Source organism: Barbatula barbatula, assembly GCF_947034865.1.
Source record: "Barbatula barbatula genome assembly, chromosome: 15".
In the NCBI taxonomy this organism is placed as follows: Eukaryota; Metazoa; Chordata; class Actinopteri; order Cypriniformes; family Nemacheilidae; genus Barbatula; species Barbatula barbatula.
In genome coordinates, this window is record NC_136778.1 from 3240606 (window position 1) to 3268545 (window position 27940).

The window sequence follows — 27940 nt, forward strand, 5'->3', positions numbered from 1 at the left end:
GTAACAGTCCATGTCCTTGATAGACAATAATTGACTTGACAAGTGTACGATGTGCCAATTTAAAAATATATATATTTTCATTATATATTCATATTTTATTATATATAAATGTATTTAAATTGCTGTACTGAAAAAAGAGATTATTATGATAGTCTTTGATGTTAGAAAAAATGCTTTTAAACAACAAATAATCATTTAAAAAATTGACATTTTTAGAACACCTTAATGTGACAGAAATATAATTATATTAGTTGATTTAACATTCTCCAAGTTCAGAAACCATTGACTGACAAATACCTTATGACCTGGTCCATGTCCTTGTTAGGAAAATTATTGACAGATGTCTGCACAGTGATGTTTGAACATTCAGAACCTCTGTGCTCAGTTTGCTTTTTAGCTCCAACATGGAGGTTCAAAAAACTGGTCTTTTATTTTGTCTTTTCCTCTTCTCGGGTAAGCCTAAGAGTTATTTTATTATTTGTCAATTTCTATTAATAATATCTGTATGTGAATAATAAGATTAATTATGTTCCCTCCAGTTTTCCTAATGGACTACACTGAAAGTACAGGTAACATGATGTTTGAGGAAGTCTTACTGAAGAAATGTTTTATGTCCTTTCACCTGGTTTAATTCCTTTCATCCGTACAATACTTCATTTATATTTAATAAACATCATTTATGAAGATACTTTTTTGGTGACTATATTTCAATAATCTGTATACACTTCTGTTAAAACATTTACAGTCGCTTGCGTACTTTTTTTCCCTACATTATAAAATAAGAGAAAACGCATCAAAACGATGGAATAATGTAAATGTTCTGTAACTATGGAAATCAGGTTAAATATTAATAACAAACTTTAACTTAAAGATGAGAAAATATTCAGCAAACTCTATCAATATACTGAATGAGTTCTCATCTATGATGGGCTCTTTTGGCTGCATTTCTTTGTTGTTCGGTCAAAGTCCTCCATTTCAAACACACATTTAATCACACGTCAGCTGTTACAATTTATAAGATATACAAGAGCTGATGCAATGAGATGTGAGCGAATCCTTATTAGCCCTTTTCTGTCTTATTTGCTCATGGTTATGACTGAATGTTTTGATATCGCAAAATAAATGTTTCTGGGCATTTCAATATATTTCTGAAAAGTTTCAGTTTATTTTTGCGTCTCTCAAACATCATCCTATACAACCTTGAAATATCTGAATTAGTGCAAAAATAAAGTTAAACATGCAAATAGTATAAGTAGAAAATCAGACAGAAATAATGTAAACAACGACTCGCTCATATCTCACACTCTTGAATCTGCTCTTGTATACGTGCAGAAGATTGTATGTACTGCAGAGGAGATGACTACAGAGGCAATATCTCCATCACTGAGAGTGGACACACCTGCCAACGTTGGGACTTTGATACACAAAATAAGTACAAGCCATCAAAGTGAGAAACTAGCACTTACTTACTGAGCATTTATGAAATATTGTCTACTTGGTACAAGTACACAAAATCTGTGTTTTGTAGTTTTCCTGAGAAAAACTTGGAAGAGAATTATTGCAGAAATCCAGATGGATCACTTCGGCCCTGGTGCTATACCACAAATCCATCTAAACGCTGGGAGTACTGCTCTATTCCTCGATGCAGTAAGATTCACTCCTGTGTGCCTGAAAACACCATATCAAAATATCAGCTTATTATTATATAATATTATTAATTATCGATCATCTTTCTCTTGTAGGAACTGAACCGGCCGCAATTGTACCAGAGCACACCTGTATGACTGGAGATGGAAGCTCTTACAGGGGAACTATTTCTGTGACCAAATCAGGGAAAACTTGCCAGAGTTGGACATCTCAAACTCCTCACGAACATGGTAGAACTCCAGAGACCTCCCCATGCAAGTAAGCATTAAAGCCTTGGTTCATCAAAGAATGGAAATGATGTCATTATTTACTCACTCTAAATTCATCTTCTTAGGAAAAAGATGGAACACTACAATATCATTTTGGATCAATAACAAGATAGTATAATATATCACATCTATCAGCGCGGACATGAAACCAGAATGTAGGAATTGTCATTTTTACGTGATCTACTACTTCGTTAATTTAAGAATCATTTCATTACAGAGGTCTCGTAGAGAACTACTGCAGGAACCCTGGTAATGACAGAACGCCCTGGTGTTACACCACAGACCCTGAGACCCGCTGGGAATACTGCAATGTGTCCAGATGTCAAGGTCAACCTAAACCTTCGTCTGTACTGTAGGAAATTAAATTAGATTTGGCTACAGTATATGACTATTTTTGTTCCTATTCTTCGAAATCATTAAAAAAAGTTTACAAAGTCTACATTTTAGAAAAAGAATAGACTGATCAATTATAACTATGGGAATTCGGTTAGATCGATGATTAGAACTATTGCCTCACAGCAAGAAGGATCCCAGCTGAGACTAAATAAGACAAAAAGGTCAACAATGACACCTATATTTCACACTCCTTAATCTGCTCTTGTATAAATGCAGAAGATTGTGTGTACTGCAGAGGAGATGACTACAGAGGCAAGATCTCCATCACTGAGAGTGGACACACCTGCCAACGTTGGGACTTTGATAAGAAAAATAAGTACAAGCCATCAAGGTGAGAAACGTCTTGATTACGAATGTAACCTCAGTTCCCTGGAGAAAATGAGATGTTGTGTCAAAACTGACAGAATGGGGATTTCACTTGAGAACCTACCATCTCCGATTGTGTTTTTTAAAGGCCAATGAACTTCAGAGGCATTCTCCTTTGCTGCAACGGGCCGGCGCAGCGCTTGTGGCATGATGGACACAATGTCTTGTTCCCTCAATCAGGGAACTGAGGTTAAATCCGTAACCAAGACGTTCCCTTTCTGCCGGTCTCTCGACATTGTGTTGAGACTGACAGAATGTGGTTACTATACAAAAACGTCACTGTGCTGCGTCACAAATTCAAATTCAAATCCAACCGAACGACACTGACTGGCCTGGGCGAGTCACAAGTGAGTGCCCCCTCGAATCGTAACGCTCCAGTGGTGAAGTAAGGCATCAATTAGTGGCATCTGCTGCCACTAAGGCATCTGCTGAAGGGAGATAATGTGGAAAACCTACACGTTCTCACCGGTGGGGAGAACTCATGGGAGTAGTTGTGCAGGGTCCCAACAAGGAGTCCACAGAGGGGAGGTCACAGTTTCACCAACAGGGGAACCAAGAGTGAGGAAGCGTCAGACAAGTCTACCCAGGGAGGGGGAGTCACTACGTGTGGAGCACTAGCTCAGATATAAGGGTTCACCTCGTGAGGGAAACTCAAATATACTGGCCGCTCCGCCAGGCTCGTAAACCTGAAGATGGAATTCCTATACTTTGTCCATGGAGGAAGTAGGGAGGCAAGAGTAGCGCGCTAACTCAACTGAAGAGGGGAGACAGCGCTTCGCAGGTGTACACGGGATCGGTAGGCCAAAGTGATGGTGTCCACGATCCAGTGTGCCAATCTCTGTTTGGGCCGGTTCCTGGAGGGCTGCTGATGGGGAGCTGATTCCCTCCGCTTAGGTCTCCGTCTGCGGGGGGCCGCCTGAGGGGTGGCACTGGAGAAGGGGTCGGAAGTGCAGAGGGGAGGGGCTGCTGGGATGCAGATGCTGTCCGGGAGTTCCTTTCCCTGGCAGGGGAGGATGTGCCTGATGGCCTCCTTCTGATTCTTCACCGTCGAAAACTGCATTGTAGATCCAATAGGAATCGAGGATCGCTCAGCATTAGCCTGGCAGGTTCCGAAATACAAAAAGGTGAATGAATGGGCAGACCATCTTCCCTTTTATACCCGTATGTACGGAATGGAGACTGGCGTGCCATCCCATTCGCAAAGTTCGTTGGCCTTCTAAAAGTACAATTGGAGATGACAGGTTCTCATGTCAAACCCCATTCTGTCAGTCTCAACACAACTTTGAGAGACCGGGAGAAAGGGATCTAGCATTACTTACTGAACTTTTATGAAATATAGTTCACAAGTGTGTGTTTTGTAGTCACCCTGAAAAGAATTTGGAGGAGAACTATTGTAGGAACCCCGATGGAGAGCTCAGGCCCTGGTGCTATTCCACAAATCCATCCAAACTCTGGGAGTTCTGCTCTATTCCTCGTTGCAGTAAGAAATCACATTCAACCTTTAGTTATGTTATATTATTAATTATTGACCATATCTCTCTTGTAGGATCTGAACCGGCAACAATTGTGCCAGAACACACCTGTATTACTGGAGATGGAAGCTCATACAGGGGAACTATTTCTGTGACCAAATCAGGGAAAACTTGCCAGAGTTGGACATCTCGAACACCTCACAAACATAACAGAACTGCAGAGAACTACCCGTGCAAGTAAGCATTAAAGGGCTAGTTCATCAAAGAATGAAAATGATGTCACTAACTAGCCCATTAAGGGGCCATTCACATTTACATGCTACTGTATATAATATGACAGTAGGCAAATTCAGAAGCATTGGCAGTTTTCTGGGAAAAATGTTGTCATTTTTGTAAAATAAAAAACACTGAACATCACTGTACCGCAAAATATATTTGTAGTTGCTGATATGAAACTAGAATTTAAGAATTTGAATATGATCTATTTCTATAATTTAAAAAATTATTTAATTCCAGAGGTCTTGTTGAGAACTTCTGCAGGAACCCTGACAAAGACAAAGAGCCCTGGTGTTTCACCACAGACCCTGAGACCCGCTGGGGATACTGTAGTGTGCCCAAATGTGAAGATCAACCTGAACCTGGTCTGTATTGAAGGAAATTGAATACTATTTGGTAGAAGTATATAAAACATATGGCGTAACTTACTCACTTTTTATGAGAAAACTTTTTGTGAGACTTTTTGTATTTATTAATACATTAAAAAATATTTATAAATAATAAGAGTAGACTCATCAAAATGGAATACTTCAAATATAACCATGGGATTTAGTTTAAAAACAAATAAGAAACTTTGTGTTCTTAGTGACAAACAAAGTTAAACATGCAAATAGTGAAGAATACATTGACAATCAGACAGAAATAATGTAAACAACGACTCACTCACATCTCATACTCTTGAATCTGCTCTTGTATACATGCAGAAGATTGTATGTACTGCAGAGGAGATGACTACAGAGGCAATATCTCCATCACTGAGAGTGGACACACCTGCCAACGTTGGGACTTTGATACACAAAATAAGTACAAGCCATCAAAGTGAGAAACTAGCACTTACTTACTGAGCATTTATGAAATATTGTCCACTTAGTACAAGTACACAAAAACTGTGTTTTTGTAGGTACCCTGAGGAGAAGTTGGAGGCGAACTATTGCAGGAACCCTGATGGAGAGTCCAGACCTTGGTGTTATACCACAAATCCATCTAAACGCTGGGAGTTCTGCTCTATTCCTCGATGCCGTAAGATTCACTCCTGTGTGCCTGAAATCACAGTTTCAAATAATCAGTATATTACTAATAGATTCATTATTGATCATCTTTCTCTTGTAGGAACTGAACCGGCCACAATTGTACCAGAGTTCACCTGTATGACTGGAGATGGAAGCTCTTACAGGGGCAGTACTTCTGTGACCAGAACAGGGAAAACTTGCCAGAGTTGGACATCTCAAACACCTCACAAACATGACAGAACAGCAGAGAAGTTCCCGTGCAAGTAAGCAGGCCAGCTGACAGTCTTGCCTGGGCCCGGGACAAGATAATCTTAGATGGGCCCCCCGTGCCCAGATCTCTCCTTTTCCCTTGCTCTTCCTCTCCTCTGCTCTCCCTCTCCTCTGCTCTTCCTCTCATGTTCCTCTCCTCTGCTGTTCCTCTCCTCTCATGTTCCTCTCCTCTGCTCTTCCTCTCCTGTTCCTCTCCTCTGCCCTTCCTCTCATGTTCCTCTCCTCTGCTCTTCCTCTCCTCTGCTCTCCCTCTCATGTTCCTCTCCTCTGCTCTTCCTCTCCTCTGCTCTCCCTCTCATGTTCCTCTCCTCTGCTCTTCCTCTCCTGTTCCTCTCCTCTGCCCTTCCTCTCATGTTCCTCTCCTCTGCTCTTCCTCTCCTCTGCTCTCCCTCTCATGTTCCTCTCCTCTTCCTCGCCTCTGCTCTTCCTCTCCTCTCCTCACACCTTTCTCTGCAACCTATTTACAGACTATGTTGATCTTGGGAAATAATAAATAAGATTTAACAACGCTTTAACAAGGCTCAACAATTAACAATTCTGTTGTACTACAGCTGCTGATACTAAAACTTACTACAGCTGCTGAAACGTCCACTTTAGGAATGAATTAAACAATCAAGTTCAAAGGCAAGATTTGCAACAGAAAGCAAAATCCAAACCATTGAGGGTTATTTTAAGTTAAAAAAAACTAACCAAATGAGTTTCCAACCGAATGAGGCGTCAAGCGCGAGTGATTTACATGTTAAGTCAATGCAAAGACGCGATAGACGCGCTTGCAGACGCGCTTGCGGCGCGAATAGCGCAAATGAGGCGGCGCGAATGACGCGAATTTCACGCGCGAATGAAGCGAGTAAACACAAAATGTTCAAGCGTCCAACTACTCGCGAATAGCGCGTTTTCGACGCCTCTTTGGCGCTCGATGTGAACACACAGTCATTCGCGCTATTCGCGCCGCAAGCGCGTCTATCGCGTCTTTGCATTGACTTAACATGTAAATCACTCGCGCTTGACGCCTCATTCGCGCTCGATGTGAACACACAATGAGACCTGTAACTTGAGCAACAGCGCAAAGCCGCGAAACTCGTTCTGAATATTTTAAAGGCGTAACAGCTGTTGACGAACATATTTCGTCTCGTCTCGTCTGACGAAATTAACACTGCAAAGCTCGTAAACGTTGGCTGCGCTGTTTCTTACCTTGCTCTACATTGACTTCACTAGTTCCAGCTTCACCGTCACCACCTTTTTTTAAATATTTGTTTAGAAAATCTCTAAGGCCTCTATTTTCTTCTTCTCTTCTTCTCTTTTCTTTCCTTTTCTGAGCACCGGACTTGTGCTGACCGGACATTTTGAGCGTACCGAACTTCAAATCTACTGACAACTTCAAGTTTTGATCAGTGGCCAAACCATTTTTGTGTTGGGGGTGGGGGGGTTGTTGACCACTATTTTAAGGACAATTAGGAAGAAAACAAATAAAAAGCTTTATACAAGTCAAATATATTTTTTTTCCACAAATATGCCTATTTTAAAACATTTTTTTTAAATTATTCCATAATTTAATGAGGGCCCAGTTCTGGGCCCCCCCCTATCCTGGGCCCGGGACAACAGACCCGTTTGTCCCCCCCTATCGGCGGGCGTGCAAGTAAGCATTAAAGGGATGAAAAATAAATGATGTCATAAATGACTCACCTTGAAGTCGTACGATAACTCTAGGACTTCTGTTCATCTTTGGAACACAAGGAGAAAGATAGTTTTGATGAGATCGAAAAGCTGATTCCCTTCAAAGACAGCAAAGCAACGTCCATTCAAAGCATGAAAAATTGGTAAAGACATCTTTAAAACAGTCCATGTGACAATTTCCTCAATTCCGCCTCAGTTTCCAACATGTGTTCACAGGAATCAGCTAATAAAAGAAACCTGTTTTCACGTGATTACATTTATATCAATAAAGCGGCTACACAGAAGTTTGAGACTTGCCAGGTTTTTTGCGTGCAGTGACGTCAGCACCGATAGTCTGTCCAGTATTATATACTTTTTTTAAATGTCTTCTCATGTCCGCATTGCAACCTATTGCAACAATAGTTTTTCATTTTGCCCTTTCTACATGAACTGCCATGAATCGAGAGCAGACTTTTACGTATTATTTTACTGTTACTTCCGTTTGAGACTTTTACTACTATGCTGTCAGACATGCGCACATAACAAAACTTACAGAAAACCAGTAAAGGCGTTTACCTGCAACGTGAAATCGGAGTAATGGGCAAAAAACTACCTCTGCCGAGCGGGTCTTGCTTACATCGTTTATAACCTTTCCCTGGATAAAAGAAAACAGTTGCATGTGTTTACATGACATTACTTGTTATCAGATTATTAAGCATAATCGGAGTGAGACTCTGCATGTAAACGCACTCAATGAAGGGAATCAGAAAGCTTTTGGACCTCATCCGAACGATCTTATTTTGTGTTCAGAAGATTATCATAGATCTTACGAAGTGACTTAAGTCTTTCAAATTTTTTATATTTTTTATTCTGACATTCTCGGTTTTCTGTGAAACCCAAAAGGAAATTGTTTTGACATTTTGGAATGACCACCACTGACAGCAAAATATATTCTTCGTTGCGTCACTTTATTTGTTGACATGAAGCCAGAAAATTGGAACTTAAATTTTTACATAAGCTATTGATTTCATTTTAAAACAAATCATCTTATTGCAGAGGTCTTGAAGAGAACTACTGCAGGAACCCTGATAATGACAGAAGACCCTGGTGTTTTACCACGGACCCTGAGACCCGGTGGGAATACTGCGAGGTGCCCAAATGTGATGACCAATCCAAATCTGGTCTGTATTAAAGGAAATAAAATAACATTCGAAACAAGATTTGACAACAGTATTTAATATATGACTATTTCTGTCCAATCAGGTGATCTGAAATGTGGACAGCCAGCAAGAGAACCTAAAAGTTGCTTGTGGCGTGTTGTTGGGGGATGTGTTTCTGAACCACACTCCTGGCCTTGGCAGATCAGTCTTAGAACAGGGTACATACATTTCACTCTTGTGTCTCTGTGCTTAATACTGTTACATAATAATTTACATAACATGCTACAAACAACATCTCTGGTTCTAGACTGTTTAGAAAATGTATTTAATCGAAAAATCTGACGACTGTTCATTTATTTAGTCAATTACCTGAATTTCTGGATTTTTGCATTTATAGGCCGTAAAATTTGATAGAATTTATTTTGTGAAATGTAAAGAATACATGGTGTTACTGCAGTTTCTTTTATTTTTGTAAAATGTATATTGTGATATTCAAATTAAATAGTGATATAGATGGTTTCATTGGACGCACACGCCTGGCCCAAAGTTAACTTAATATCTTTGTAGAATCATTTTATTAAATAAACTATTTATTGAATTTTGTTGCATGTTAATTATATTAATTAAACTCTTTGTTAAATAGGCCGTCGCATTTAAAGAAAACCGTATGGGTTTACATTGTACATTGATATCTAGGAGTTCAATTTGCTATCGGAGTCTAAATTCAAAATATTGCCGAGGCAAGTTTAGGTAAGTATTTATTTTGCTTGTTATCAGAAATAATCCACAGGAACTCTATTCTTTGCGGATGTGTATCAGTGTCAGAACTGTGTGGAGAGAACCCAAGTGCAGGCAGCCAAAAACAGGGATGACGGGGTTAACAAAGATTTTAATTATTAAATAAACAAAACAAAAACCCACAAGGGGGTAAAACAAGACAACTAAATAATTACAAACAGGACACAGACTAACTAAACTAGGAACATAAACACTAAGCACAAGACTAAACTAACTCACCAAAAACACGAGGTAACAAAACTAGACACGATGCAAGACTTTACCAAGATTTCAAGGAAAAACATTGGACGAACAAAGGACAAGGTACAGCACACAATGAACGAGCACAGGACTATAGACAAGAGGAGGCTTTAAAGGGAAACAAACACAGGATAATTGACAAGGGTCAGGTGTAGGTAATGAAACACTCAAGGAAGGTTAACAAGGAAACGATATGGCGGGAAACACTGACGAGACACGAGAAAGAACATGGCAAGTCTACATTTCATAACAAAGCCATGCCTTTCTCACACAAAACCTAAGGCAATGCCATGACTCCGCTGCAAGACCAAGAATAAACATGACATGATAGCGGAGTCATGACATAAGCCCCCCCTTAAATGAACACCTCCAGGTGTTCATCAAGGGGTAGACTGACAAGACAAGGCAGACTGGGACAACGACAAGACAAGGCAAAACATTCTAAACAAAATCAGGGGCAAACAAGCAAACAAAATCCAGGGGTTGGGGTGAGATAATAAAAATAATAAACATTGAACAACAAAGTTCATGGGGGGAACACATGAGTCCACGGGGGGAAGTCCAAAGGGGGTGAGACAAGGGGGAACAGCTTTAGTTCCCCGGGGCGCTCGCGAGCGAGGAGTCCCCGGGGACTTGATGGGAGAAGTCCTGGGTGGAACTGTTCTTGTTCCTGGCTGAAAGGCCGGCTGGAAGGCCGGCAGGGCAGGACTGGGTGCAGGCCTTGGCACCGGCTGGAAGGCCGGCAGGGCAGGACTGGGTGCAGGCCTTGGCACCGGCTGGAAGGCCGGCTGGGCAGGACTGGGTGCAGGACTTGGCACCGGCTGGAAGGCCGGCTGGGCAGGACTGGGTGCAGGACTTGGCACCGGCTGGAAGGCCGGCTGGGCAGGACTGGGTGCAGGACTTGGCACCGGCTGGAAGGCCGGCTGGGCAGGACTGGGTGCAGGACTTGGCATCGGCTGAAAGGCCGGCTGGGCAGGACTGGGGGCAGGACTTGGCACCGGCTGGAAGGCCGGCTGGGCAGGACTGGGGGCAGGACTTGGCACCGGCTGGGCAGGACTGGGGGCAGGACTTGGCACTTGCGTGGACGCCTGGGCAGGACTTGGCACTTGCGTGGACGCCTGGGCAGGACTTGGCACTTTCGTGGACGCCTGGGCAGGACTTGGCACTTGCGTGGACGCCTGGGCAGGACTTGGCACTTGCGTGGACGCCTGGGCAGGACTTGGCACTTGCGTGGACGCCTGGGCAGGACTTGAAACTGGAGTGGGTGCAGGCGGGACCACCGGACTTGGGACCACCGGACTTGGGACCACCGGACTTGGGACCACCGGACTTGGGACCACCGGACTTGGGACCACCGGACTTGGGACCACCGGACTTGACGGGACCACCGGACTTGACGGGACCACCGGACTTGACGGGACCACCGGACTTGACGGGACCACCGGACTTCGGACATCAGGAGACCCGCAAGACGATCGGGCCCTCCTGCTCCTACGGCGCCCCCCCAAAAAATATTTGGGCTGAGTCCCGGTGTTATTCTCCAGCTGGAGCTTTGGGCTGGACTCGAAGGGTGCAGAGGGTGAGGAGAGGCACACAGCCCCAACCCGAACAACACAACCCCCTGCACAGGGGGACGCATTCCCCAGCGCAGCAGAACAAGGGGCCAGATCAGCGTCGGAGGGGCTTGCAGACGCCGTCCCTGAATCTCTCCTCCCCCACCCGCCGCGGATGCCGCCAGAAGCAGGAACCCTGGAGCTCGAGCCGGAAGGCGCCGAGCCCCCCAGGGCGGACTCAGTCAGGATGCAATCCCCCGGGACGCTAGCCAACGGAACAGATGCCACGACCAGAACTCTGACATCATCCCGGTTGATCACATACCTGACCATGTCATCAAACCCCAGGGGCTCAAGCAACTTCCTCTCCGATGGCCGGAGGCGGTTGGTGAGGCAGCCATCAAAGATGACCTTTAATTCTGCGTCACCAAACTCTGTCTCCCGCGCCACCGAAGAGAATGCCTTGGCGAACTCCTGGGTCCCATGCCCTCCCTGACGGAACCCAAACAGCAGGCGAGCTTGGAGAGACCGTCGGGACACTGCATTGTCCATAGTGCAGGGCTGGACTGGTAATCTGGCATACCGGGCAAATGCCCGGTGGGCCGACGCACTTGGGGGCCGGTTAATATAAAATTATTTTTTTTTATTTGCCAACGACCGGCCCATAAAGCAGGGACAGCGGCCCATTGGTTCATTATCCAGACTGACACTGGGCTGGCCCAATCATCTCTTATGGTTAGGGCTCCTCCCCCTCGGTTTCCTGTGTCAAATGCAGTCAGTGGGTCAGAGCCAGAAATCTGTGGATTTAGGATGGAGAAACAAAAGCGCAAGGGCAAGGGGGGTGCGGAGAAGTTGCGGGCCAAACAAATACAAATTCTAGAGGTTGATGCCTCAACATGTGCAAAAATAACCGACATGTTAAGTGCTGTAGCTTCAGTTTCCAAGCCTATAGTAGCTTACCTGACGAAATTTTGCAAAAACAGGTGAACCTAGCACATGGAGGAGAGGTGACTAGCCATGGCGGCACCCAGGCAGAGGAGTAGGTGTCTGATAGTGAAGTCAAGGAGAGACAGAGTGAGTAGGAGAGTGTACTTGAAACTGTAAGCAGTGTTGGGCAGTAGCGTCGCTACAAGCAGTGACGCTACTAGCTTAACTACATTTTTCAGTAGCGTGGTGGTGACATCGCTGTTTTCTGAATTAAATAGCTTTTCCGTAGCGAAGCTCTTTTGTTGATCAAGTAGTGCGGTAGCGTCCACACAAGCTAACGTTACATATTACCAAACATTTCTGAAGAACAAGCTCATATCGGAAACACAACAGCTAAGGATCACCGATCCTGATCCAGTAAGTGACGCCACCACCATACAGGGACCGGCCGGTGACTTCTTCGTGTTTTACGGTAAACAGCTTTTTGATGCATTACTGCCACCTTCTGCTCCGGACGGTGACATCACAGTGTGTGGGCCTGGTTGGGCCACTACGAAGATGATGATTTACCTAAATTAATGAATATTATAGAAAGACAACATAATCGTTGTCGCTATTATAATGTCTGTCAGATTGTCACCTACTGCACTAGCCACTCAGTCAGCTAAAGTCAAATAACACAGCATAAGCTATTTTGCATTGTTTTTGTAGCTAGGTTAGCAGAGTTAACTTATTCAATTGCAACTTCGGCTGATTATTCTAATGTTAACTAGCTTTTATAACATGGAGCACATTGTAATTGACAGAGTTGCAGAGAAGAGCAAGCTACTGAGGAAACTGCTGTTATTGTAAGGTGAGTTGAGATTATTGATATTATTATAAAAATATTCATAATATTGTAGACTGAAATGTGACTCGTTATTCCCCCTCTCTCTCTCTCTCTCTCTCTATCTCAGGATGCCCTTACGTTTGTAGTTCGTTGTCTTTGATGTTCAGAGACATGATGTTCACCATGGAGCCATTTCCACTAAGTAAGTATAAAATATGTGCAACCATCTCTCTACATTGTTATATATTAAAGATACTTGTATGGGGATCATTTTTCTCATTCAGTTATCATTCTCGTCTCTCTCTCTCTCTCTCTCTCTCTCTCTCTCTCTCTCTGCCCTCACTTTGTGTAGGACCTACTCCACTGCCACCTTTGGTCACCACGGAGTCAGTCAAGAGAGAGTGAGTACACTGGTCCATGGCACTTAGTTCTCAGCTTTGTAGGGGTTTTGGGGAATGGAAAAGTAGATATGCATATCTACAGGGACCGCAAGGATGGGGTACTGGTTGGTTGTGTCCGACCGATTGTGGTGGGCCGGTCTGAGCAAAAATGCCAGGGCCCTTTTTTTATCCCAGTCCAGCCCTGCCATAGTGCTGCCTACTGGGTTCAGTTCTGGCTCGTTCATTCTGTCAGAACTGTGTGGAGAGAACCCAAGTGCAGGCAGCCAAAAACAGGGATGACGGGGTTAACAAAGATTTTAATTATTAAATAAACAAAACAAAAACCCACAAGGGGGTAAAACAAGACAAGATAACTAAATAATTACAAACAGGACACGGACTAACTAAACTAGGCACATAAACACTAAGGACAAGACTAAACTAACTCAACAAAAACACGAGGTAACAAAACTAGACACGATGCAAGACTTTACCAAGCTTTCAAGGAAAAACATTGGACGTACAAAGGACAAGGTACAGCACACAATGAACGAGCACATGACTATAGACAAGAGGAGGCTTTAAAGGGAAACAAACACAGGATAATTGACAAGGGTCAGGTGTAGGTAATGAAACACTCAAGGAAGGTTAACGAGGAAACGAGATGGCGGGAAACACTGACGAGACACGAGAAAGAACATGGCAAGTCTACATTTCATAGCCATGCCTTTCTCACACAAAACCTAAGGCTATGCCATGACTCCGCTGCAAGACCAAGAATAAACATGACATGATAGCGGAGTCATGACAATCAGAAGTCACTTTCGGGCCACAAAAGTGTGCATGTGCCGTAACCTTTGTTTATGTTGTTGCTTTGAAACCATCTGTTCAAATGAAATGTGAATTACGTCCTGTGAACTACACCAGTGACTTTCAGCTAGAGGAAAGATTTGACCACTTAACTGTTTTCTGTCATAGTCCTGAGAAATCTCATTGGTGTGGTGGAACTCTGATTCATCCGCAGTGGGTCCTCACCGCAGTCCATTGCCTTAAGGTGTAAGCGACCATTTTTAAATATCTTTATTTTGCTGTTTGAAAGTATATAAATGCAAAGATTTTAAAAAAGCTGGGAGTTTTGGAAGTTCAGCAAATTATGAAATGTTAACCTACCATTACACAGGTCTGCGAGTCCATCTTTTTACAAGATCTTCCTTGGAATCCACACAGAAAATGGGTCTGAATCATCCAAACAGGAACGAGATGTTTTTAAAATGGTTAAGGAACCGTCTGGAGCTGACATTGCACTTCTCAAGCTAGACAGGTAAGAGAGTTCACTGTTATCTGTTGTTTATTTCTGTAACAGTAGTGGAACCGTTGTAGATAAGTGTGATACAGGTGAGTAACATTTAAATGTTTCATTTATTAGATTATTAAATAGTTTCTTCAAGTCACGCTTAAAAACCCAGTACTAGTACAGAAAGTACTTGACACACTTCTCTTAAAGAGTTATTTAATCTCTCAAATGTTCAAAGCCAAATTGAAAGCGTAACACTGTGTTTACAATTGACACAAGCGGTTATATTTAATGACATCATGAAGGCAAACTCACAATAAAGTGTGTCTCATTTTAGGCCTGCAGTAATAAATGTTCAGGTTTCGCTTGCGTGTCTACCTGAAAAGGACTACATTGTACCAGATGACATTGAATGCTTTATAACAGGCTGGGGAGAGACACAGGGTAGGTGATTTTACAAGCCAAAAAGATTCTTTACCTACACATATTTGATTTAAACACATTTATATTTCAGTTTACTTAAATAATAATACTGTAGTTTCAAGCTTTTCTGTTCTTCAGAAACTGGTGGAGAGGGTTACCTGAAAGAAGCCATCATACCAATAATTAAGAATAAAATCTGCAACAGACCGTCGTTTTTGAATGGCCGCATAAAGGATCACGAGATGTGCGCTGGATACAAAAAGGGTGGAACAGACAGCTGTCAGGTCAGAAACATGCACTAAAGTCTAAATCCTGCAAATGTGCATAAACAACGACCAGTAACCTACATAACACATCCGTGGCACCTTGGAAAATATAAATTACACTCCACTTTGGTTAAATGGAGCAGAAGGACTGCATGTATTTAATGCATTTTACATTCCAACATATATAATGTAAGTGTCGTGAATTGTGTGGTGAGAACCCAAGTGCAGGCAGACAGGGGGATGAAGGGGTTAACACAAGACTTTAATAATCACACTAGAACAAAAACACCCACGATGGGAAAAACACTGACCAAACTAAAATCCAAAACTGAAAACAAAGACTTCCCACAAGTGGGGGCAAAAAGAAACAACGAATAACACTAAGAACTATACAAACGGGGTACAAGAACATGAACTTTACCAGGGACCATGGCAGGAAACACCTACAGCATACAATGAACGCGCACAGGACAATGAACACGAGGATGTCTTATAGGGGAACAAACACAGGATAATTAACAAGGGGCAGGTGCAGGTACTGAAACACTCAGGGAAGGTTAACGAGACAAAAGGGCGGGAAACACTGACGAGACACGAGAAAGCACATGGCAAGTCAGAATCAAAACAAAGTCATGTCTTTCTCACACAAAACCTAAGGCTATGCCATGACTCCGCTGCAAGACCAAGAATAAACATGACATGATAGCGGAATCATGACAATAAGATGGAACTATTTCCTTTTCGTTAATTCTGGGACAAGTAAATAAAAAAGCCCGGAATTAAAAATGAATTAACATGAATTAAAAACATGAATATTCCAATTTTTAAGTTTGTTTCATTTGCAGTTATGGTAAGATCTCACAGAAATTTTATGCTTCGTGTTCATTTTGTTCTCACATATTTAGGGTGACAGTGGCGGCCCTCTCGTCTGCAAAGCACAGAACAAGTTTGTTCTTCAAGGAGTAACATCATGGGGTCGCGGTTGTGCTCTAGCCAAGAAACCTGGAGTGTACGTCCGCGTCTCTAAGTTTGTCAGCTGGATTGAACAAACCATGAAAGAAAACTAATTCATCTTAATCACAAACATATGCTGTGCCATGACATTTAAATGAACAAATATTGTTTGAAAATAAAATTTTGAAACAGAAGTTACAGCTCATATTGAATTTGCACAAATTGGTCAAATGTGTTCACTGTCCCCAATGTTAATACCTACATTAAATCATACCTAGTTTACCTAGTGTAAAAATACTTCACTTGATTTTAAACTTCGTTAAAAGAAATTGCATAATTAAACAAATGGCTCGGAACAATATATTCATATTTTCAAAATGTTGTAAATGTGCATGTTAAAACGATTTGCAATAACTGAAAAACTCAAAATAGACTCAATAAACCAAGAGTAAAACATCTTCATAAAAGGCACAACTATCAAATTTCCTCTAGGAAAATATGTTCCTCTGAGCTTGTTTGTGTTTGTCTCAGAATTAAATTTATCATCAATAACAGTCTCCAGATATTTATATTGATTTCCCACTTGTACCTGCTGTACCTTTATGACAACAGGCAAAGCAGATCAATAGTACTTGCGAAATTCAATGATCATGGGCCTCTTTGGGCATTTATATAACAAAAAGGCATCACCATCGAGTAAAATGGTCAACCACTGGACCGAAGCTGGCATCTAACCAAGAGAGGAGAGACACAATCCCTGAATCATCAGCAAATTTAATATTTTGGCAATCGTTGTTATACAAAGTAAACAAAAGAGGCGCTAAAACACAACCCTGATGTGTACCTGTAGGGGTCAACAACGTATTGCAGAAACTTACACGTGTTGTTAAAAAAATACCACAATGTGAGAATACCAGACCAAACCCAATGTAAGATGTATAAAAATCTACTTTTCCTTGAGGGCCAGATTCTAAAAGTGTAAATGGGATGTGGGCCAGCTTTTTTTTACGGTATCCTCATTACTTCTGTAGTTTTGTGTTTATTGAATTTTGTTTCTTTTATACTGTTTTTGTTGCTGTTACTTTTAGATCATATATTAAAACGTGCACTCAGATATTGCATGTGCCTTTTTATGATATTCAAAAGGGATATTGTCTTTTTAATTGTATATAATATCCCTTGATGCATTAGTTTACCCAAATATAAAAACACTGTTAATTTACTCACCCCCAGTCCATCAAAGATGTGGGTGGCATTGTTTTTTCAAGAAGATATTTATGAATATATTTGGTTAAATAAAACTCAAATCAACGAGAGCCCAAAACGCTAATATTTTAATCACAAAAGTAATCCCTGACCCTTGTGTTGTTAAATTGGCGTCTTTTAAAAATAATCAGTTGATCTGTACAAAAAACTGAATGCTATTATGGCATCTTCAGGTGAATTGCAATCGCACTCATGTGCCCCACGCACTTAAAAGGGCAGATACTTTGTAGTGCAAGTTCTGGAGGGAGATGAACAGCTGTTGTCGTTAAATTTCGCAGTTTAAATCATACATAAGTAATGAATGCTGCAATAATAACGACACACTTTTCCTTTAGCTAAGACAACCGTTCACCTGGTGACTTACACGCCACCTTTCAAGGGCACAAGACGCGTTTTGGAATGCGACCTATCACGTGCGAAAACCGATTATAACGTTGCAAATATGATACGTTTTCTGGACAGACCGATCAAATCTTTTTATTAGACATCAGTAATATTTTTCATTTTTCAACATTTTTCAGCACCTTTTGAAGTTGAAATTTTCACTTTCAATAACTTTAGCAAAAGTTGCATTTCTAGCGAGAAATAAGTAGTGGTTCATTTCTCGAGGCTTCATCTGGTAGCCAAAGAGTGTAAAACAAGCAGATAGATTACAGATGCAGTCTGAGATGCACTGTATTTTGTGCCAGTTAAGGCTTAGAAATACCGGTGAAGAAAAAAAACACAGAATTTCAACACGGACTAATCTATTTATATGAATATAATGTGTATTTTCTGATCTATTTGTATGAATATAATGTGTATTTTCTGATGGTATATAATGACTGTATTACATAACTGTGTAATAAACGTATTAGCTTGAAATGAATGGGGCTATCAAATGTGAGTAAATAAATGATTTGGTCATAATAGGCAGAAGGGGCAATATTATTCTTCTACAACTGGAAAGTGTCTGGGTTTAACAGGGCAGAGGACAGTGAATGTGCTTGTGTCACTTGGTTTATAGCTGTCAAAATGTCGCGGCAAGATTCGGACCGCTTACTGAACCACTCAGGGACAAGCGAGGCTTCAGACATCATCTATGACGTCATTGATCTATCACCTTCACATTAGATGATGAATGACAACATGCAAGTATATTACACACTTGAATGGGGGAAATAATACTGTGGGAACATTAATTCAACATAACACATGAACATTTGTTTCATCGACTAGCCATCATGTCAATCCAAACCCGTATGACTTACTTTCTTCTGCACACCAAAGAAAATATTTTGAAAAACACTGGCACCCAAACAACATTGATCAAAACATCTGAGACATTTCTCAAAATATCTTATTTTGTGTTCCACAGCATTAACAGCTTAATGTGATGTAACCAGCTAGTTAAAAATGTCCACTTCTGACAAATCATGTGATCAAAAACGATAATAATGTGTTCAATACTATACCCAGAGGTTCAGTGATTTCACTTCAGTTGCAATGAATATGTGCTCTTCGTCATTAAAGTGAAATAATCTTTAATATAAACATCTGAGCCTGATAAAAATAGCCATTTTAGAATAAAAATATCATATGGTACTTGGAGGGTTTTGCATCTGAACTCGTCACATATTGGTTGACAAACGTATAGTAACACAGTCCATGTCCTTTATTAAATAATAACTGACTTGAAAAGAAAGTAGTGTATGATGTGCCCATTTTAAAAGGTTATCTTCATTTTATTCATACATTACAACATATAAATGATATAGAGATTGTTGTTGTTATCGACAGATTCTTTCACCTGAAGTTGCCCGTTGCTCTGCTTGTATTCTTGATGATGCTGGACATCAGGGCACACGGTCTAAAGTTTGGCCAGAGGGTCTGTTTGCTGAGCTGGTTTCTGTTTTGAGGTATTTCTGCGAAACGGCTGAAATTAGGTTTATTAATACAAATACAAACACAAAACTGAAACAAAACTCAGCCATAAATGATCTTTGTGCACATAACAACTCAAAGTATGTGAAACTATTACTGTTAAATCATACATAGTCCACTTCTTTTTTCTTGTTAAAGGCCCTTAGATTCACCTTACTTTTACTTGTTTAGCATAATTGAAGAAATACCTTAATGTGACGTAAGACACAAATGTCTAGTTCTGATAAATCACATGATCAGTAACAGTAATGCTGGCGCAATATATTGATCAACAAACATAGCACAGTTCACGTCCTTGCTTAAACAATGATTGACTGAAAAGTAACTAGTCTATAAGGGCTGTACAATATCTTAAAATTATCAAAATATTGTTTATTTCGCAATGGTTTGAAATTTTAATGAACAAAATGCACATCCACAATGTGAGAATACTAGACCAATACCAATTTAAGATTTATATATTATTGTAATATTTGTAACCATTTAATGTCCTTGATTGGATAATGATTGATAGATGACTGATTTATAATCACATCCAGAAGCTCTGTGCACAGTATACTTGTCAAAGCTCCAACATGCAGGGTCAAAAAGCAGGTCTTTTATTTTGTCTTTTTCTCTTCTCAGGTAAGCCTTTTAAAATGTTCTTTTATTATTTGTCCTTTTCTGTTATTTTTCATATGAGTGTAAACTAAATGGTTGAAATAAGATAAACTTTTATGATTAATGATGCACATTTTATCTGGATGTGAATAATATGATGAATTATGTTCCCTCCAGTTTTCCTAATGGACTATGCTGAAAGTACAGGTAACATGATGTTTGATGAAGTCTTACTGAAGGAATTTACAGTATGACTTACTTTCTTCTGCACACCAAAGAAAATATTTTGAAAAACACTGGCACCCAAACAACATTGATCAAAACATCTGAGACATTTCTCAAAATATCTTATTTTGTGTTCCACAGCATTAACAGCTTAATGTGATGTAATCAGCTAGTTAAAAAATGTCCACTTCTGACAAATCATGTGATCAAAAACGATAATAATGTGAAAAATGTCCATTCACATGATTTTAATTTCTTAACATTCAATACTTCATTTACATTTAATAAAAAGAGTTTATGGTAATATTTAAGGCACATAGCAGCAATCACTCATATATCCAGTCAATTTCCTGAATCACCATAAGTAACTAAATAAATGATGTAAACAATGCTATAGAAGAAAAGGCTTTGGCAGAAATGACCCATAAAGAAGTTATAATATCTGGAAAAAGTTCTGTTTAAAAAACACTGTTAAGATGTGGAGTAGATATTTTAAGACATTAAAGGCTTTTATTTGACCAAAAACATAAGCTAAAACATAAGATATTTGCGACCATGCACTAATTTTCACATTTACATTTAGTCATGTAGCAGACGCTTTTATCCAAAGCGACTAAAATGACTTACAAACTAATATATATATATTTTTTTCTTTTGATCTTGACTAAATAAAATGTATCGCTTACACTAGTCATTTCAAAATTGCAATGGTCTCTGTAAACCACTGATTGAAACATTTACAGTCACTTACTCACTTATTTACATTTTTATACAATATTCTACATTTAAAAAAGAAGAAAAATCATCAAAATGATGGAATAATGCAAATATGGGAATTCGGGTAAATATTTTTTTTGATCTGCTTAGAATTTGCAGAATGTTTTCTTCTCATTTTATCAATGAGTTCTCATCCAGCTGGGCTCTTCTAGGCTGCTTTTTCTTAACTGTTCAGTCAAAGTCCTCCATTTCAAACACATTGTTATTGTGTGTTGTTATTTATTTGTCGTCACGGAATATCTAAATTAGTGTTGTAAACAACAATAAATTTAAACATGCAACTAGTATATACAAAAAATAAGACTCACATTGACTCGCTCATATTCTCATACTCTTGAATCTGCTCTTGTATACTTGCAGAAGATTGTATGTACAGCAGAGGAGAAGACTACAGAGGCAAGATCTCCATCACTGAGAGTGGACAGACCTGCCAACGCTGGGACTTTGATAGACAAAATGCGTTCAAACCATCATTGTGAGAAACTAGCACTTACTTACTGAACTATTGAAATGAAATATTTTCCACTTACACTAAATGTTTGTTTTGTAGGTACCCTGAGAAGAACTTGGAGGAGAACTATTGCAGGAACCCTGATGGAGAGCCCAGACCCTGGTGCTATACCCCATATCCATCCAAACGCTGGGAGTTCTGCTCTATTCCTCGATGCAGTAAGATTCACTTCTGTCAGCTTGAGATCCCTTAGTGAAATATTCAGCACATCAATTGTTGATCATCTTTTTCTTGTATGAACTACAATAATAACAGATCCCACCTGTATAACTGGAGATGGAAGCTCTTACAGGGGAACTATTTCTGTGACCAGAACAGGGAAAACTTGCCAGAAATGGACATCTCAAACTCCTCACAGGCATTCGATAACTCCAGAGAAATATCCATTCAAGTAAGCATTAAAGGGTTTAGTTCACCAAAGAACGAACATTCTGTCTTGAGTTACTCTCCCTCAAGTCGTTCCACAACTGCAAGACCTTCGACTTCGGCACACAAATTAAGATTTTGATGGGGGTCCATGAGCTTTCTGATCGACTCATTAACAGCAACAAAATGTACACTCAAAGCGTTAAAAATGTAAAAGACACTGTTAAAATAGTTTTGTCTCCAATGCATCCACGAGAGGAAATCTAACGGGCATTCACAAGAGCATGCTTCATAGGGGATAAAGTACAGTCAGCCAGTGTAGCCAACATGGCAACTTTGTCACTATATTTTTCAAACCCCTTTAGAGACTTATTTTTCAAAAAGCGACTAGCGACAAGTTACTTTCTGAATAAGCCTTGACGACTTAGCGAAACATTCTCCTTCACTTCTACTCAGTACCGATCCTACACGTCTTGGGGCCCCAAGCAAACCTTGTGGGGATCCTTGTCATAGTTAAATTTAGATTAACAAAACTTTATAATAAATAAAAATAATAAAGCAATTAACACAGTTAAATAAATAAAAACTGAAAGACAAAAAAAACATTAAACTGACAGTTAGAGAACAATTTAGTTCAAACTTTTATTCCAAAGTAACACGTGACTCTAGAAAAACACATCAATAGTTCTCTAAATGTGATGACACAAAACGTACATATTATCATGGGCAAACGAAATACAGTGGATTGCAGTAATGACACCCATATGAACACTGTACAGCTGGTTTTGTGACAAAGTCATTCCTTTAAATGCTATTGAAGATAGAAACGTGCATATTAATGTGTAGTCTTTGTAACTTTGGAGACGGTCCCTAAATTCAGACTATCGAACGTCAAACCAATTTATGCTAGTGGAGAAATACTGGATTTCAAAATCAGTATTTGCATAATATGGCAAAACTAAAAAAGACTTTGAAAATAGTACAACACAACACGTTTTTTCCAGCGACAGACGGTTAGCTCCGTTTTGTAGCCTTAACGTGCATCATTACATCACACGCATGTCAACCCCTGCTGTGCAATGTCCGAGACCGAGTGTGTCAAAGTAAATAAAAAAATGAAGTATTGAAAAGGACATTTCCAAATTAGTCGTGTAAAGTTGAATCCACAAGTAAAAAAGATAGCGTATAGTGATTATTAACCGATTATTAACTGTAACAAAGATCCATAAAAGGAAGGAGACGGGAACGTGACAACATTTAATTACACAAACAAACAAACTTAAAATGCCGGCAGCTGCCATACAAACAGTTCAACAACACATAATGCCCAGGCCTGGTCCTCTCTCGTCATACTCTCCTGTCGCTTGTCCTTTTATGCTTCCGAAGCTCCTCCGTGAGAGATGAGAGACTGGTGCAACGCGCAGCTGACGCTCATCATCACTAACCTTTTGATTTAATTGTTTTAAATCATCTTTTTCCAGAGGTCTTGAAGAGAACTACTGCAGGAGCCCTGATAATGACAGAACACCCTGGTGTCACACCACAGACCCTGAGACCGGGTGGGAATACTGCGATGTGCCCAAATGTGGTCTGTATTAAAGGAAATAAAATAACATTCGAAACAGTATATAATATATGACTATTTCTGTCCAATCAGGTGATCTGAAATGTGGACAACCAGCAAGAGAACATAAAAGTTGCTTGTTGCGTATTGTTGGGGGATGTGTTTCTGAACCACACTCCTGGCCTTGGCAGATCAGTCTTAGAATAGGGTAACTACATTTCACTCTTGTGTCTCTGTGCTTAATACTGTTACATAATAATTTACATAACATGCTACAAACAACATCTCTGGTTCTAGACTGTTTAGAAAATGTATTTAATCCAGTAATCTGACGACAATTAGTATTTTTTTTGCATCAATAGGCCTTAAAATTTGATTGAATTCATTTTGTGAAATACATGGTATTACTGCAGTTTTTTTGTTTTCATAAAATATATATTGTGACATTAAAATTAAATAGGGATATACAAGTAGACGGTTTCAAAGGACACACGCGCCTGTCCTGAAGTTAGCTTACGGTCTGTGTTTGTTGATTGGTCCGGTCTATATTCATTTATATTATTATATATTATTTTTTGTTAATAATGATAATAATTTGTTGAATTTTGTTGTGTTCATTTTATTAAACAAATAATTGGTTAAATAGGTTGTGTAACTTCCGTATGGGACATTGACATCTAGCAGTTGAATTTGGTATCGGAGTCTAAATTCAGAATATTGTTGGCAAGTTTAGCCAAGTATTTATTTTGCTTGTTATCAGAAATAATCCACAGGAACTCTATTCTTTGCGGATGTGTATCAGAAGTCACTTTCGGGCCACAAAAGTGTGCATGTTCCGTAACCTTTGTTTATGTTGTTGCTTTGAAACCATCTATTCAAATGAAATGTGAATTACGTCCTGTGAACTACACCAGTGACTTTCAGCTAGAGGAAAGATTTGACCACTTAACTGTTTTCTGTCATAGTCCTGAGAAATTTCATTTGTGTGGTGGAACTCTGATTCATCCGCAGTGGGTCCTCACCGCAGTCCATTGCCTTAGGCTGTAAGTGACCATTTTTAAATATCTTTATTTTGCTGTTTGAAAGTATATAAATGCTAAGATTTAAAAAAGCTGGGAGTTTTGGAAGTTCAGCAAATTATGAAATGTTAATACCATTACACAGGTCTGCGAGTCCATCTATTTACAAGATCTTCCTTGGAATCCACACAGAACATGGGTCTGAATCCTCCAAGCAGGAACGAGATGTTTTTAAAATGGTTAAGGAACCGTCTGGAGCTGACATTGCACTTCTCAAGCTAGACAGGTAAGAGAGTTCACTGTTATCTGTTGTTGATGTCAGTAACGAAGTGGAATGTTGATCTTGCAGTTCAAAAAATGTCTCAGACAAAGAAGGTTCCAGGTGTCAAAGAGATTTCTTATTTGTTTGTGCCGAACAAAGTGAGATGTTCCCAAAAGCATCAGAAAACCCAGTGTTTTCCATCATATATTTATAGTCAAACTTCTGTCAGGTGACTCTCTCTGAAACCAATCAGGTAAATTCCCGTTATCTCTTATTTTTTATTACCCAATGCTTTCCGTCTGCCCCCAATAGTTTCTAGGCATCAAGGTACGCATCTAATAGTGGTATGCTGGCCTGTATATAATTTTTAAATACATTTGCATACAATGGTTACCACACGAGACCTCCAAACAAGCCATGGTCACCATATGAGACCACCAAACACCATACTAGACCACCAAACATGGTCACCACATGAGACCACCAAACACCATACTAGACCACCAAACATGGTCACCATATGAGACCACCAAACACCATACTAGACCACCAAACATGGTCACCATATGAGACCACCAAACACCATACTAGACCACCAAACATGGTCACCATATGAGACCACCAAACACCATACTAGACCACCAAACATGGTCACCATATGAGACCACCAAACACCATACTAGACCACCAAACATGGTCACCATATGAGACCACCAAACAAAGTTACATTCAAACAGTGGAAAGTCCCCAGGTTTCAGAGAGCACAGCATGTCTCAAACTTTAGGCCTCTAAAACATCACTGGCTTTTACAGTTACATTGTGTTCAAATGTGCTTTTATCAATCTTAAAGTTATATAAAGTGCATTTATGTAAACAATCATTGATCAAATATATGAATTGTAACATTAAATCATTGAAACAATTCAATAAACCCATGTGTATTAATTCATCTTTAGTAAAGTGTGATTTCAGATTATGTTTGTTAGGTATTACTTCGGTGTATAATAACTGTGGTGAATAATAGTGCCCAGTGCATGTAACATTTACGGAATATGTGTGAGAAATTTCACAATAGTATGTAGTCATTGCAAATTATAACGAACATTGATAAAGGTACCTGTCAAATGTCATATCTTGGATGATAAAAGTTTCTCCAAGTCGAGCTTAAAGGGATACTTCACCCAAAAATGAAAGTTCTGTCATCATTTACTCGCCTTCGAGTTGTTTCAAAAACATGCATACATTTCTTTGTTCTGATGACCACAGAGACAGATATTTGGAAGAATGCTTGCAACCAGACAGATTATGGCCCCCCTGGACTACTTTTGCCAAATTCAGAGCAAAACACTGTGTCTGAACTGGGCCGCAAGCGGTTATTTTTAATGACATCATGAAGGCAAACTCACAAAAAAGTGTCTTATTTTAGGCCTGCAGTAATAAATGATCTGGTTTCGCTTGCCTGTCTTCCTGAAAAGAACTACATTGTACCAGATGGCACTGAATGCTTTGTGACCGGCTGGGGAGACACAAGGGGTATGTGATTTTACAAGCCAAACAGATTCTTTACTTACACACATTTGATTTAAACACATTTATATTTCAGTTTACTTAAATAATTATACTGTAGTTTCAAGCTTTTCTGTTCTTCAGGAACTGGTGGAGAGGGTTACCTGAAAGAAACCGGCATACCAATAATTGAGAATAAAATCTGCAACAGACCGTCGTTTTTGAATGGCCGCATAAAGGATCACGAGATGTGCGCTGGATACAAAGATGGTGGAACAGACAGCTGTCAGGTCAGAAACATGCACCAAATTCTATATCCTACAAATGTGGTGCAATGTTACGCCTCATGTGCATTTTGTTCTCACAAATTTAGGGTGACAGCGGCGGACCTCTCGTCTGCAAAGCACAGAACAAGTTTGTTCTTCAAGGAGTGACATCATGGGGTGACGATTGTGCTCTAGCCATGAAACCCGGAGTGTACGTCCGTGTCTCTAACTTTGTCAGCTGGATTGAACAAACCCTGAAAGAAAACTGATTCATATTTAACACAAATGCTTGCTGTACTGTGGAATTTAAATGTACAACTAAAATAAAGTGTTTATGAACCTTCTCATATTGTATATGCCTAAATATGCACACGTCAAGGTTCACATGTGCCAGATAAGCTTCGGTTATGTCCGTTGTACAAGAATTTTTAAAAGACTCCAAACATCTTGTGTAAACTCCACCATGAAACAAGAATTGCATTTGTCTTCACAAGTAAACAATTCAAACTTTCTTGTATATATAAAAATGGATCGTTCATGAAGATAACGTGAAAGTGAAAAGTGGAAAGTGTCCCATTTGTTAGTTATCCCTTTTTTCCTAAGGGAATGCACTCGAAGTACAGGTGGTGATTACAGTAAAGGTACATGTTTCGCATGGGGGATCACTAGCAAGTTTAAAAAGTTTTGATTTATTTAGCATTGTCTTCTTTGAATCGGTAAAACTAAAATATTTTCTTTTGGTCCGGAGGTTACAATAGTCATGTGTAATATAAAAGGTGTAATAAACTGCATGATACACTGCATAATATACTGGACTACCGTTCAAATATAAGGCAACTAACTCATACATTTTTTTTATTCATTTTAGAGTGATAGTAAACTCACCAAAATGGAATAACTCAAACACAACTATGGGAATTACATTATAAATATATGGAAATGCAAAATATGCTTAGAATTTGCATAACTATTCCTTAGGTACAGAATATCGAAATAGTTCTTATCTGTGCTCTTATTGGCTGCTTTTTTTTACTATTCAGTCAAAGTCAAAGAAAGGTCCAAAAACATTCTTTTCTATTTTAGTCTACATATATTTACGCAAACACCTCAAAAGGTTTGTAAGGTAATATTTCACTTCACTGACCTAATCTTCTGAACATTTGTGTATTGACTAATGGATGAAGATTGGTTTTTACTGTGATTTAGGCTTCAGTCGAGTTGAGATTTACAACATTGTTGCCAAATCAACAGGAGCAAACAGGGCATTTATAGTTTGGTTGCAGATGTTTGAGAGATGCCAATCAAATACAGTATGCTTGACAATGACCAGAAATATGCCGATAAGCATATATATGGAATTCAAAATGATAAGTCATAATCATGAGAAAATAAAAAATAGACAAGAGACTTGCGTTTGTTAGAGATTGTTTCCTGTGATGTCATTCTCTCAAATATGTTGTTTAGTAGCTGCA

General features: G+C 39.7%; 2 protein-coding genes across 4 annotated transcripts; both read left to right on the forward strand.

The window, feature by feature from the left end:
• Nucleotides 1–350: 350 nt before the first annotated feature.
• On the forward strand, nt 351–17306 carry LOC306904293 (plasminogen-like). Of its 2 annotated transcripts, none has more exons than XR_013787620.1 (20): nt 351–453; nt 540–569; nt 1333–1447; nt 1529–1647; nt 1743–1905; nt 2134–2243; nt 2529–2643; nt 4040–4158; nt 4225–4387; nt 4667–4791; nt 5131–5245; nt 5328–5446; nt 5537–5699; nt 8416–8540; nt 8623–8737; nt 14225–14302; nt 14427–14567; nt 14878–14984; nt 15079–15247; nt 16135–16273. XR_013787620.1 is itself a non-coding variant. In XM_079474105.1 (20 exons), the coding sequence occupies exons 1-20, from the start codon at nt 405–407 to the stop codon at nt 16294–16296; spliced, it is 2379 nt and encodes a 792-aa protein (XP_079330231.1). In that variant the 5' UTR covers nt 351–404; the 3' UTR covers nt 16297–17306. The 2 variants fall into 2 exon arrangements, 1 of the variants encoding a protein (XP_079330231.1); XM_079474105.1 differs by having other exon boundaries at nt 15102–15247; nt 16135–17306.
• A 2378-nt stretch (nt 17307–19684) lies between these two features.
• Nucleotides 19685–26843, forward strand: LOC306904304 (plasminogen-like). Of its 2 annotated transcripts, none has more exons than XM_079474116.1 (12): nt 19685–19996; nt 20150–20179; nt 21335–21449; nt 21525–21643; nt 21741–21876; nt 23333–23439; nt 23509–23623; nt 24381–24458; nt 24580–24720; nt 26123–26229; nt 26347–26492; nt 26576–26843. In XM_079474116.1, the coding sequence occupies exons 1-12, from the start codon at nt 19948–19950 to the stop codon at nt 26735–26737; spliced, it is 1305 nt and encodes a 434-aa protein (XP_079330242.1). In that variant the 5' UTR covers nt 19685–19947; the 3' UTR covers nt 26738–26843. The 2 variants fall into 2 exon arrangements, with proteins under 2 accessions (XP_079330242.1, XP_079330243.1); XM_079474117.1 differs by having other exon boundaries at nt 19929–19996; nt 23333–23436; nt 26576–26812.
• Nucleotides 26844–27940: the final 1097 nt, after the last annotated feature.

Excerpts from the sequence above, each read along its gene's own strand:
- LOC306904293 (XM_079474105.1), top strand. The coding sequence starts at position 405 with ATGGAGGTTCAAAAAACTGGTCTTTTATTTTGTCTTTTCCTCTTCTCG. Across the intron at positions 1,448-1,528 it reads AATAAGTACAAGCCATCAAA|TTTTCCTGAGAAAAACTTGG; the intron begins GTGAGAAACTAG and ends TGTGTTTTGTAG. Across the intron at positions 5,246-5,327 it reads AATAAGTACAAGCCATCAAA|GTACCCTGAGGAGAAGTTGG; the intron begins GTGAGAAACTAG and ends GTGTTTTTGTAG.
- LOC306904304 (XM_079474116.1), top strand. The coding sequence starts at position 19,948 with ATGCAGGGTCAAAAAGCAGGTCTTTTATTTTGTCTTTTTCTCTTCTCA. Across the intron at positions 21,877-23,332 it reads CCAGAGAAATATCCATTCAA|AGGTCTTGAAGAGAACTACT; the intron begins GTAAGCATTAAA and ends ATCTTTTTCCAG. Across the intron at positions 24,459-24,579 it reads GCAGTCCATTGCCTTAGGCT|GTCTGCGAGTCCATCTATTT; the intron begins GTAAGTGACCAT and ends ACCATTACACAG.